Raw genomic sequence first — 13,094 nt, forward strand, 5'->3', positions numbered from 1 at the left:
CATAAACTACAGAAAATCACCAGGGAGCCAAAAGGACCAATAACAGCTTCTGTGGAGAGAAGACATGCTGTGGTGCGAGTGAACATAACCACTCGTTCCAGTGCCCTCAGCAGTCCTCACCTTCCTTCTTCTCCTCTGGCATCACCGTGTGGCAAAGGGAGAGCAGCCGGAAGAACCTGTGAGTCGGGACATCATTCAGCTTCACAGCTTCAACCAGGCTGCGGTCATAGAAGGCAAACTTTGGGTCAGCTAAAGGGTTGTAGGAGAAGTCAACCTTCTGTGTGTTCTGAAAAACAACATGGCTTGGTATTATTTGTTGAGCTCTCACAGGGCTGTACATCAATTCCTGCCCAGCACTGCCCCAGTCTCCTCCTCATGTTTACAAAGGGCCCCATCCTGCCTATGCCTGGCTGCTCGTGGCAGAGATTTGTAGATTTAAGGAAGTGGGAGGTCAGGAAAGGTATTTAATCATAGGACAGAACAGGCACTAGATGTGCCTTTCAGAGCAGCACTTAGGCCAAGAACCAACTAGCTAAACTGCCTCTCTGAGCAGCAGCTAATGCTCCAACAGGAGCCCTGCCAGTGGATACCTAGAGCACAGAAGTGCCGGCCTTCAACACATGCCTGCTTGGAAGCATTGTGCTCATGATGTCAAAAGCTGCCTGTGATAGTGGAGTGCAGGAGCCCAGCTTAAAACAATTCAAAAGTCTGTCTTATTCACCATGTTCTCCCAAAGCCAGAAAAAAATTCTGATATGGAAAAAAATAGGACAGACAGGTGAAGTAAAGGTTAAACTCCACAGGCACTACCCATTTTGTCAAAAAACAAGGAGCCCCAGGAAGAGTGGAACACACTGGAGAAATGTCCAGAAGCTTACCACATGATGTGTCATGGAGTAATGGACTGCCAAGCCTGCCTCGGACAATTCTGACTCCCACCCCATCCCTGATGAGCTCAGAGTTTCCAGGATGGGAATCATCCTTTTGACCTCTGCACGCTGACATTTAGCACTCAGCCCAAGAGCACAGACAGACCGACCCCTCCCACGCTGCTCTGTGCAGCAAGGTCCAGGCACAGCAGCACTGTGGGCGTGTGGGCAGCAGGACTCTGCTCCAGAGAGTGTCACCAGCAGCAGGGTGGGGTGGACAGCTGGCAGGGGTCCAGTGTGTGTCACCAAGCAAGGCTGACGGAGAGAGGGCAGGCTGCAGGCACAGTGCTCAGCACAAACAGTCTGTTTCAGTGGGCAATTTAAGTTCTAAATGGATTGGAAATGAATCATCGGAATGAGGAGTGGGATTTTCATCATCATCTTGCTGTTTGTTATTTGGATTTCTGCATGCACTTTCAGACATTTTAGAAATGAAGATGTGTGCATTTGTGCCTGCAAGCAGAGGCTAAAGATAAATGTAAAAATGATACATTTTCACACTTTCTGAAGTCCAGACATCAGAGGAATTTAGCAGTGACCTCGCTATTGGTGTGAACTGCACTCACTAATTCCTCACTAAAGCTTCAATTAGCTGATGAGGTTAATAAAATTCACCAATGTCCAAGTTTGCAACAAACATCAATAGTGAAGTGTTCAAGAGAAGCTGTGCATGCACCAGGATGTCAGGTGTAGCAGAGGGGACAGTGGGCTGTTCCCAATCTGGAGGTTAAACCCAGGCTTACTGGAAAGGAACTTAACTCTGGGAATTCTCTGACATCCAGAGGAACACACATCTCTGTTTGAGCATCAAGAGCATCAACTCTTGCAGGGTCAAAAACATAACCTTTGCAGGGTTCTGCCCACCGGTACTTATCCAAGTCCATTGAAAGCACACATCCTGATAGCACTTGAGCACTTACCTCATTTATTTCTATCCTTTGCCCAGACATATCATACACATCACCTGTAAGCAAGAAAGATGAAATTATAGCCACAAACTGCGGGTAAGTGCAGTCTCTGAGCCACAAAATTGAGTAAAGTGTTTCTAAGTTAGAATCTATTTTAAAAGTTTCAGTACATTGACATGGGCACTGATGACTGATGATGCGTAACAATCAGTTTCCATGTTGACATGACAAAATCTGGAGACTGATAGATGCTTGAAACACAAGGCAGTTACCATAAAGTGACTGGCTTTTGAGTGAAGAAGACTTGTCTTGAGCTGAACACAAAGAGAACAGGGGTTCTGGTGCTAGACAGGAAATTAAAGTGCTTCCAGGGAATGATTTCTCTTGTGCCTTCTCCTTCAAAATCCAGCTCCTGGACCCTACTATTTGCAGCAGTCCCTGGACACCCATACAGAAGGAGTTTTCAAAGCTCATTTTTCCCACATCTAGGTAGCAAGGCTGCTCTGTTGATTCTCCCTGAATGGTTGATCTGGTCATAGGAATTGAAGACAAGTCACCTCCAAGAAACATTACTAGAACTTCTGCCTGGAGAAAAGTTTCACTAAGAAGGTCTGGACTGTCCCAAGGCCAGCCAGTCCCAGCAGTTCACTGAAATAAGATCAAAATGCAATGAATTACAGGAATGATTGACTCATGCTTGCACCAGCAACCTCAGCTATGACCAAAGCCAGTTGTAGTGCTGGTGTGCCTTTATAAAGGCCCCAGGAGTGTAAAAGGCACACAGTAAACACCTCTCCTGAGAATCCATGCATCAGCTCATTCCCTGAGAACCATAGCCAAGAGGCTTTTGTGCACCTCCTTCCCTTAAGCCTCCAGAGGAGAGCAGAACTAAATCATCCTTTCTGGCATTGCTTTCCAGAATCCCCTGAGCAGCAGAGAAGTACTGTGCTAGGAAGAAGCTAAACATTTAGAAAACTACAGGCAATAGATTGTTTGCCTTCTTTGCATGTATTTCCCATTCATTTCTTGAACCCTTACCCTGTATCTATGTTAGTGGTGACATGCACTTCAGAAAAGTCAACTAAGGGCACTTGATAGGAGAGATTTCAAAATCCTCATCAGCAGTATTAATGTTAACACTGTTAACACAGTATTAATACTAACACTGTTTGAGATAAGGTGGTCTCCAAATATGCACAGATTCATAGGAAGAAATATCTTCTTTTATTAGCTCAGCTGATAGCACTGAGAAAAGATGCAAACTTTCTGGCACATTAGTGCATCAGCAGGTGTGACACAGGCAAAGCAAGCATCCATATAGAAATAAGCAGTGACTAATCTCTCTGGAGCATCTAATGATGTTAATCAATTAGGCAGTTTATAACGTGCTAGCACCTCTTGAGCAGTATGAAAAAACTGCCTGGGGCCATAGCATGAACAAGCCTTTTAAATCAATAACTTCTAGGATCTAACACAGCTAACAACTCATGTCTCCTATTTTTTCTAACTTCCTACAAACTTTTCTTTCTTCTGGTAGCTGAAGAATGTCAAGTGTAAAGACAAAGACCAGGTCATTGATTACTCCAACTATCTGAAAAGGATGAGGAAAATCACTGCTCATGACATGAGAAATTGCAGATAGACACAGGATGAGAAATTGACAAAATTTGCAGATGAGCCTTATGAGGCATGGTTGATTTCATAAGTGATTAGAAGGGAGTGAGTTATGTGAGTTATATTATATATATATACACATATATATATGTATATATATGTATGTATATGTATATATATACATATGTACACACACACATATATATATATACACATCTATTATATATATATGTCTATTTTGCAATGTTAGCAATACCTGGCTAGCCATGCCAATAATACCATAAAAAAGCTGTGATTACCTAACTAGTGATATCAGAAAAACAAAACAAAACAAAACAAAACAAATTTGAGTACAGATGATGTAAATCTGGGACAAATGAGGTGAAACTAATAGTGTTGGGGCAGTAATGGGGCAGAAAAAGGGAGATAAAAGAGTGAGAAAAAAGAGGAAACAATTATTAATACATGGCAAATGATGCAATCAGGCTGTCCAGATACTCCTGATGGGTAGCCTTACACTTGATCACTGCAGTTCCTTACATGGCATTCTGCTCTGGATGTCAGATTTAGTCTCTGGGGAGGAAGAGGCACACAGTGAGGAAAACCCAGAGAGTAAGACAAACATACCATAGGATTTGCCATTGATGGAGCACTTGTTGAAACACATGATGTTCTGGGTGAGAGTTCCTGTTTTGTCTGAGAAGATGTACTTGATCTGCCCCAGCTCTTCATTGAGTGTGGTGGTTCGGGCCTGAGCTGGCGTGTCATTCGCAGGGTAATACATTTTACGGTCCCAGTCGATGTAGAAACTGTTACCCAAGCGTATAATCTCCACACTGATGAAACAGAAACAGAAGGTGATGGAATACTCCTTAGCTTAAGGGACAAGCTCTTCATCTTCAGCACCACCACTGTGAATTGCAGTTAGAAGGCAACTTTGAAGGCAATGACAGGTTGAACTCATCAGTCCATAGGCGGCCTGTGGTAAGGCCACTTGCTGAAGCAAGTCCCACTGAAATGATCTGCTAAGTTTACAGCAAACCCATTATAAAGCAGTACCTTATAAAAGTACTTGAAAAGTTTCAGCAGTTTTTGGGCTGAGAAGCGAGGCAGGAGCAGTGGGTTTCAGTTAGTGCCATTTCAGGAGGTGGTTTCCAGCAGAGCTGTGGGCTGAGCTGAGCCCAGTGGCACGGGATGAGCACAGCCATGCCTCCAACCACAGAGAGCTCCACACCAAGAGAGCCACTGTGCCCTCAGTACAACCAAAAGAGCGGCATCAGCTTGCAGATGACATGAGTTTTCACTTTGCTGGGTGATATACTGGATAGGAATGGAATTCATTCCTCATGTTTACCAACACAGAAGAGAGTCTCAGTAGCAAAGCTGACTGAAGGTAGCTACAATGATAAACTGAACAGGGCTTTGCAGTCTCTACCCCAGCTCCAAGTTTTGAGAGCACCACAGACACATTGCCTACCTGTCACTCCTATTTGTCTATCACAATAACCAACACAGCTCTGCATTGTCTGGGAGGAGAGAACACTCTCAGCTGCCCATATAGCACCAAGCACTTGAACCTGGTTGCACCTACTCACCTGGCAATCCTCACACAGTCCTGAGGCCACCTTAAAGAACAGGCCATTCATTCACTGTTAGCAAGATCCTAATGGTGGCAGGCTTCCAGCCCTGCTCCTATAGCATCCTACACACCTACACCTCCCCTTTAACTACAAAATCATCCTTTCCTCTTCCAGGGCTCACTGCTGTCCCCAGTGCAACCCTGACAAAACCTTCTGAAGGCAGCAGAAACAGGAAAAGCATCACTGTGGTTGCGTAGGAGCATCCATGATGGGGTTGTGCTAGGTTTTAGGGAAAATGCTGCTCCCAGTTAAGGCAAAAGCTAAATCTCTCCTAAGATCAAAAGTGAGAGGAGCTTCTGGCACGTACCTGACGTAGAGTGAAATGGGTACCACTGTGTTTAGAATGATCACGTATGACCAGAACATGAGGAAGCCAGAGTAGGAGGCAGAATTGACGCCCTCTGCCCAGGGCAGATAGACCTGGAAGTAGTAGCCCTTATCATGCTCCCAGATACCATTGCCAATGGCTAGGATGAGACACATCAGTGCTAAAAATGCAAAGATCTGGAAAAAAAAAAAAAAACACAAAACGAAAAACAAACCAAACAAATCAAAACCAAACAAAATGTATTGTGTTTTAGAAACAAGGAATTTATTATGCGCAGGTTAATCAGAAGACCTTAATGGAATAGGGTTGGATAGCCTGAATCATAGGAAAATGTGCCTACGGATGAAGAGGGAAAAATTGCAAAATTATGATACTTTTACCTCAAGGACAAAGCTACATGGTGCAGAGTCTGGCAACTTGGAATTAAAAGTTCTCAAACAGCTGGGGATTTAAATCCCAGGCAGACATCTCAACTAGGGTGGTTACAGCAGCCTGCTGTATGGCAAATCTCATTAGAGGAGAACTGAAATGAGGGTCCTCAAGCATCTGGCTGCACACTTGGGAATACAAACTGCCTGAAGGACTTTACTTGGCCATTTGCCAGATGTCTCACAGTCTTCCTCACAATTTCTCAAAGAACACTAAGGATAACCCAGCAGCATACAGTCTGGAATTTAGCACTGGATATTATTCTGATGGTTAGAGGAGAGTTAATTGCTTTCTCAAAGCTAATGGTTGCCTTGGCATTTGCCCTCACAATTTGATTACATTTCCTTTGAGCAAACAAAAAGCAATACCAACTAGTGATGCATATCCTTGGGCTTTAGAGAAGCCTGTTTCCTGAAGCCTAAAGTAACCAGGGCAACAGCAACTGGCATGTGAATTTCAAATTGGGAAATCTTACGGAAAATTTGGGCTTGCTCAGGAACACTATTTAACAGACACAAAAACATTACATAGATCATAAAGCATTTTTTGATTAAAAAAGACATTTATTTGGAAAATGAAGACAGAACAGTAAGAAATAAATTTAACAGAAATTAATACAAACTGCAAGGAATTACAGAAGTGTGAATATCCAACAGTAATAAAGAATCGAGAAAAGACAAAAATAAAGTCATAAACAGGTGTGTGAAAAGCAAATGTGTTAACAGACAGCCTTCCAAGACAAAGAAGAAAGGAAGAAGAAGGATTTATCTGCCCTATGGGAGATGAAAAAGGAAGATTATGTCCACTGACACAAAGCACTGTGTGGTTCTACCTGCTAATAGCATTTTCAATGCAGCAAGTCCATTTCATTCAAAGATGGAAGCTTAGAGGATAGGTTTTAACCTTTAGCAAAGTTAGTTTTTAACAATGCTTTAAAAACTGGGAAGACCCACCATCTTGGAATCCTGCTAATATAATTACAGTATTTGTAAGATAGAAATGGTGATGGTGGGGGATATAAACTGCAGTTAACTTGTCATCCTTCCTGAACAAATGATGAGAAAATAATTCTTTTGGCACGGTCTTTTCCAAATGTTTGACATAAAACAACCAATATAATAATAAAAAGTGAAGATATGGAGTCAACAGGCTGTACAAAAGAGCAATTAAAAACCATCTTTTGCAAGGATAATCATTAGGGAGAAAATATCAGTAAGTTGGACCATTATGTAAAGGCCACACAGCAACAATCACATTAAAACAGTAATCAACCTTTCTAAAAAACAGTAATTGAGGGACAAACATAGAAACATTGATGGTAAAGCTAATATTTGTACTGCTGAGTTAATCTGTGGGAGGAAGAAAGATACTTCTGCGGAGCAATATGAATCACTTGGTGAGAAGTTCATGCCTGATCAACTCAAGTTTTAATATCAAAAAAGCCACAAAAGGGAACTGCAGTGAGAAAAGGTGGCAGACTGAGTTTCAGGGGACACATTTATTTCACACATGAGCAGTAGCTTTTCTATTTAATTATGCAAAGCCAAATAAATTGCTCAGCTTGTGAAATGGAGACAATATTGCTTGCTGGTAAGGAATGTGGTGCAGTGTTTTTAAACCTCTGTGAACCAGAAATTAAAACATACTTCAATCAGTGCTATTGTAATTATAAGGACTTAAGGGTATTTGAGAGGCATGACCCACCTCCCTGCCCCAGAGGTTAAAAATTATCCATTTGCAGAATATCACAGTCCCTGTAGGAATTTCAATGTGTGATTCAGCAACAGAAATATATGTGTGGCAAGACAGGAGCTGAACTTTCCCAAGGTGTCCCTGCCCATGGTTGGGGTGCTGGAACAAGATGATCTTTATGGTCCTTTCCAACTCAAACCACTCTGATTCAATACCACAGCAGCTCTTGCCTACAGCTGCATTTGATTTATGCACATTTTGTTTTCAATGCACTGGGCATGCCAATACTCTCACAACCCCACTCCTGTGCAACACTTGTGCTTGCACAAGGCTCACTAACATTCTGTTTAATCTGAAACAAAGGGAAAGGACCAAGCCATTAAAAGCAGCCATCGAGATTAATTTCTGTGCACGAAACAACTCTGTGCAGGGTGCTGCGATTGCAACCACAGCCCCGAAGAGAACAACATGAAAAATCATTGCTTGTGCAAGGTCATGGAGCTTTCCAGCATGAGCATCATCCCTCCCTGGTTACTGCCCATGCACTGACTGCTGAAGATCCTCTTGGTAAGGGTTTTGTAAAGAGGAAGTGACTTTTGACTTCAAGACAAACATTGACTGTTGGACTGTGAATTGAAACAGTTTCAGTTTCTTGATTGGTACTTTGAGTTCTGCTCTGGGGTTTGAAGCAGACAGTTGTTTAAGAGATGAGTGTGAGCGGTCTTTCTCTGAAAATTTGCTCCCCCTAGCCTGCTGAAAAGCAGCTTTTGGAGAAAAAAGCATTTCTGGAGCTGGCAAGTGCATCCCCAGTGGAGGAACATTAACTTCTCTCTCAGATCGATGAGAAACACCTCCAAATGTGACAGAACAGCTATGACTGCCATCTGGGAAGGTTTGCTTCTGATTAACCCTTGTTGGGGCAGAACAGGGCAACATTTAACAGGCACTCCCTTGGCGAACCTGCTTAAACACTGCTTTGTGCCCAGAAGTTTGACGGGCAAACAAACACAAAATAACTTTGCCAGTGTTAACATGGAGTAAGCTTCACTACATTTAAATTACCTATTTATAGTCAGACGTGGCTGCTTTGTACTCTCAAAACTCAAGAGCACAATATACTGCCTGTTTTTATGACCACACTCTGTAACCTTCGACCACCCAGTGAGCTGGAAAAACCCAGTGCCCACATCCCCTTAGGTGTGCAAAGAGTCTGGTGTTTAATGTATGACAGAGCTTTACTTAGACACCAAAATTTTAGGTTCCTTAAAAATGTGTAAAGGAGACAAACACACCCTTGGCTCCTCCAGCGCTCGAGAACTCAGGCAGAGGCTGATGCAATCGGCTGCAACTTGCTCAGTTTTTTTTAAAACAGAGCCAGGAGGTAAATTCATCTCATTTGTTTTTATAAAGAGAGGCCAAACAGATTGAAAGTCCTGGGTGGGACCCTTGGCTTGTGAAAGGAGATTCAGCAAATCCTAATTGAACATTAAATTCTAGATTCCCAGTTCAGTTTTCCTCTGCTCTGTTTCTGTGCCCTGTGGATCCCTCCACAGCCCATTCTCCTCTCCAGAACATATCAGAACACCTAACAAAATGTGAAATTCTTCAAATGCTTGAAAAATTTCGAGTGTAAGAGGCCCAAACTTTGTTTGGTTTTGCTATCCACTTAAGGGGAGAAAGGGAAGAAAAACACTGAGGGAGACAAGCTGATGATAACTAAGCTTGATAAACCAAGATTTTCCTGTGGTAGAAATTGGTGCAAGATTATTAAAATTAAGGGCATGTCCTTACTGCACACTGAGAGCAAGGCCTCAAGAAGAATTGAAGTTAACCCTGGAGTGGCTCTCTGTGCTGTGGCACTGCTGGGCATCCCTAGGCTCACCTAAAGGACTTTTAGGATCCAAAGAAAAAAAACAGGAATACAGAGGCTGAGATGAAATGTGGAGGTTGGAGGGTGGTGTCACCCTGGAGATGTTTGTGCTCTAAGCTCCTGTGCTGAGGAGGCATGAAGCCAGAGAGGGCAGGGAGAGCTCAGGACAGCCTTGCTGTAATGCACAGAATTCTGCTGGATGCCTCCTCCAGGGCTTGTTCCAGTGCCTGGGAATGGATCCTGTCCCATCTGGCTGCTAGGGTGATCTGGAGAGCAAGGGTAGCAGGGAAGAAGCAGGAACAGTGAGCACTGACCACCAGACCTTCCCAGTGTCATAAACTGAAGGTGGTGCAGCATGCATAGGAAAGCATGACAAATTTGTACTCAAGGGGAAATAAAATCTGAAGTAAAAGCCCTTTTCTTTAAGCAACATTGATTAAAGTAGTGTCAGACTGTATGTCTTCCTTCCCTGAGTGGCTTAGAACTCAAGCAGTAAAATCTTGAGAAAGTCTGTGGAAGAAGACTATCACTATTTCTGCCTGGAAGTATTTGCCATTTGTTAAAACCACTGATGAGCTTAACCCTCAAATTCAATCTGTTTTCCAGTCTGAGAACAGTGCCTGCTATGTAAGATTAGTGTTCTCAGATTTCCCTGCTGCTTAAAACACCAGCTTCTGAGCATTAATGAGACCATGTCTAATAATTTACCCTAACGTGTTAAGTCAGGGGCTGGCATCATGTAAATTAGCAAACTCAATTACCAAGTCCTATGCAGATATCACCAGAGATGCCAAGAAATCGGAAGGAAGAGAGAGAACTGCTAATGTTTATTTAAATAGAAAATGACAAAATTACTAGAAGGAAAAAAGGGCTTTGTAGGCTTCAAAATATTTCTCATGCAAAAATGCAGGGGGGAAAAGGGAGAGCAGAGTAAATGACAAGTTCAGAAGGAAAGTCCTTAATTCTGTCAATGTAATGGCCTTGCTTTGCAAGATGGGCTGGCAGAGGCACTGCAGAGCTCCGGCTGCTAATAAATTATGATGTACTTTTTCTTTTTATCATTAGTCACTTCTCATATCCCCCCATTTGTGTGGACAGAGAGGTGGAGCATCTGGAAATGATGAACACATCTGAAGAAAGGAAGACACATTAATCAGACTTACCACCAGCACAAGGACATTCATGAGCCGATCAATGCTTGTTCGCTTAAAAGTTGTTTTTCCGCTGTTCTGCATCAGTTTGGTGTCTGGCCCTGGAGATGAAGCACACTTGTTAATTTTAGTAATAAAGCTTAGCTGTTCTAAAGCTGATTCCCTCTGAGGCCCCGCTGTGCTTTTCAGCATAAATAACCATCACAGCTCTCATGAAGTCAGGTACACACAGTTTAAGAATGCTAGTGGGAAACTTGGGCAGAAACAGTTTAAGTCATTTGGTGTGAGATTATATGGAGAGAGTGACATAAAACCACTAAATCTGGACTTTGACTCAACTCTTTTCTTTTAACATTCAACCCTTCTTTTCGTGTTTAATCACTTTTCCCAGCATATTTGGTATTGCTATGTTATTGGTGACATATTATGCATTTTTTCACATGTCTAGAGTATAGAAACAATAGAAGGACTAGGCTCATGAAAAGCATCTATCTAATCAATAATATTATTGATGACCCTGATATTCCAATGTGGATGAAAATCATACAGAAATGATACAGAGTGTTTATTTCAATACACTTGAGAGAATTCTTAACCAAATTTAATTGTTACAGTCTTTCTTGGTCATCGATCAAAACTCCCCTTATGTACTTTTTTGAGTAGATTTCTGAAACAAGAAAGTTTTTTCTTGTTGTACCGGGTAGAAACATAAATACTTGCTTCCTTTGTGCATGCTGGGTGTGATGTATCCCCACCCCAGTGCTGCTGGGCTCTGCCATCAGCATGTCAGTTTTTTACCTACCGGCATAAATAACGAGCCCAAAGCACCACTCTGTGTTCCTGATAGTACAGCCCCTCAGCAGCATCTTCTCATTGTCCAGGGCATATTTCTCTCCCCGAAGAGTAAGAGTTCCTGTGAATTTATCCAGTTTGTTGTTTGGTGCCTCACATCTGATTTCTCCTGTAAAAAGAATGTAAAAGCAAAAATGGAAATCTTGGTCCAAAAAGATGTCATCAATACTGCATTCCCAGCTGCTCCTCAGAGATACAATATTTCACACTCTAGTTACAGCTGACTCCTAACCCTGTCATTCCCATTCTGTATCTTACATTTACTGACGTTCTGAGATGTTGCTTCTTCCCCATATTCATCTCATAATTGAAGGGACCACAGTGAACCTGCATTTATCCAATTCTTTGAACACAGCAATTTTTTATTGGTAGAGCACAAAACAAAGTTTCCACAGCTTCTATATGGGTGGAGAAGAAGTGTTGAACCAGCAACATACTTTTAATCCATTCATAGCAAGTTCATAGTGGTAGGATGTCACTGGATAACTTTAGCTAAAAGTGCTGACATCACCTTTTTTCCTATTTCATTTTCCCTCCAACTGCAGGAGCCCAAGCGAATAGAATCATAGCCTAAAGGCTAGAGAAGAGTAATTAACTGAGGTGTCTTTGTTCACTGATTTTTAATTTCATGTGTTTTATAACTCAAGTACCAGGAGTGCATTAAAAGATACCACTACCTTCTTTGACCACTGAGCAGACACTCTAAGTGATTGAAGTGTCTATTTCCACGCTTTATATTTATTTCTTGTAATAAAATGTGTTCAGATACCTCAGTATAAAAATGGCTATTTAAATCAATCGCTGCACCTGACATTTAAAGATTCAAAGCAGAGCCCTGTGGATGTATTGAGAACTGGAAAATACAAATATGCCTTACTGAAAGGCAATCTAAGAGTTCAGTCTGTTCACTTAATCAGCAGTTATTTTCATCACAGGCTATAAATACCTATTAAAATACTAGCATTTGCAGAGAGTACAGTTCTTCTAGCTGCTCCCAGATTTACACACCAGGCTCAAGAGACTGGAAACAAAATCCAGAGGAGTCCAGAAGAAAAGTACAGCTTTAAGTGTCATGACCGTCTTCACCACTACAGATTTAAAATCAAACATTGTGCAAATGATCAAAAAAGCAGCTCTAATCTAGGGCAGATTAACCATCACACATGAAAAATTGAATAATTAGGAAATTCAGCGACACATATGGCATGAGAATTCATACTAACAACTGTGCTCCTCTTCTATTTTATCATCTGGTTAGTGCAACAAGGACCAGACCTGTGCCCCATTGTTTCTGAAAGTCTCTAGCGACCAGGCCCACCTCACTGCCACCCTCACAAACACCTTGAAAAGCACAAATGAAACAGGGTCTTTGCACTGGAACCTCGAACAGCACAATGCAAAGCAAACCCAGGGCATGGTCTCCCAGCAGGAACACCGTGCCTGCTGTGAGACAATGCTCATGTCAGCACCTTGAGTGTGTCCCCATCTGCTTTCCCATAAGCAGGTGGGTCTGGGCTTCTGGCATGCTGATTTTGAGATCAGAAGGGATTCATCCAAATGAGACTGACCACCAAAGAGTGAGAAGCTCTAAAGGTCCCCCCAGGGCAGCTGCACTGAGCCCAGCAGCTCTGCAAGTGAAGGCACCACAGCCAGGCACCATGCCTCCTGTCCCCCTCACCCAG

General features: G+C 42.4%; 1 protein-coding gene across 1 annotated transcript in view; it reads right to left on the bottom strand.

The window, feature by feature from the left end:
• Positions 1–13,094, bottom strand: part of LOC131096259 (phospholipid-transporting ATPase FetA-like) — a 98,356-nt gene that overhangs the window by 47,692 nt on the left and 37,570 nt on the right. Inside the window, exons 10-15 of the mRNA XM_058044577.1 lie at positions 11,363–11,521; positions 10,573–10,661; positions 5,398–5,594; positions 4,078–4,286; positions 1,849–1,892; positions 121–286 (exon numbers count right to left, since the gene is read on the bottom strand). Of these exons, the coding sequence (XP_057900560.1) occupies positions 121–286; positions 1,849–1,892; positions 4,078–4,286; positions 5,398–5,594; positions 10,573–10,661; positions 11,363–11,521 (864 nt within the window). The remainder of the gene's footprint in view (positions 1–120; positions 287–1,848; positions 1,893–4,077; positions 4,287–5,397; positions 5,595–10,572; positions 10,662–11,362; positions 11,522–13,094) is intronic.

Source organism: Melospiza georgiana, chromosome Z (assembly GCF_028018845.1).
Source record: "Melospiza georgiana isolate bMelGeo1 chromosome Z, bMelGeo1.pri, whole genome shotgun sequence".
In the NCBI taxonomy this organism is placed as follows: Eukaryota; Metazoa; Chordata; class Aves; order Passeriformes; family Passerellidae; genus Melospiza; species Melospiza georgiana.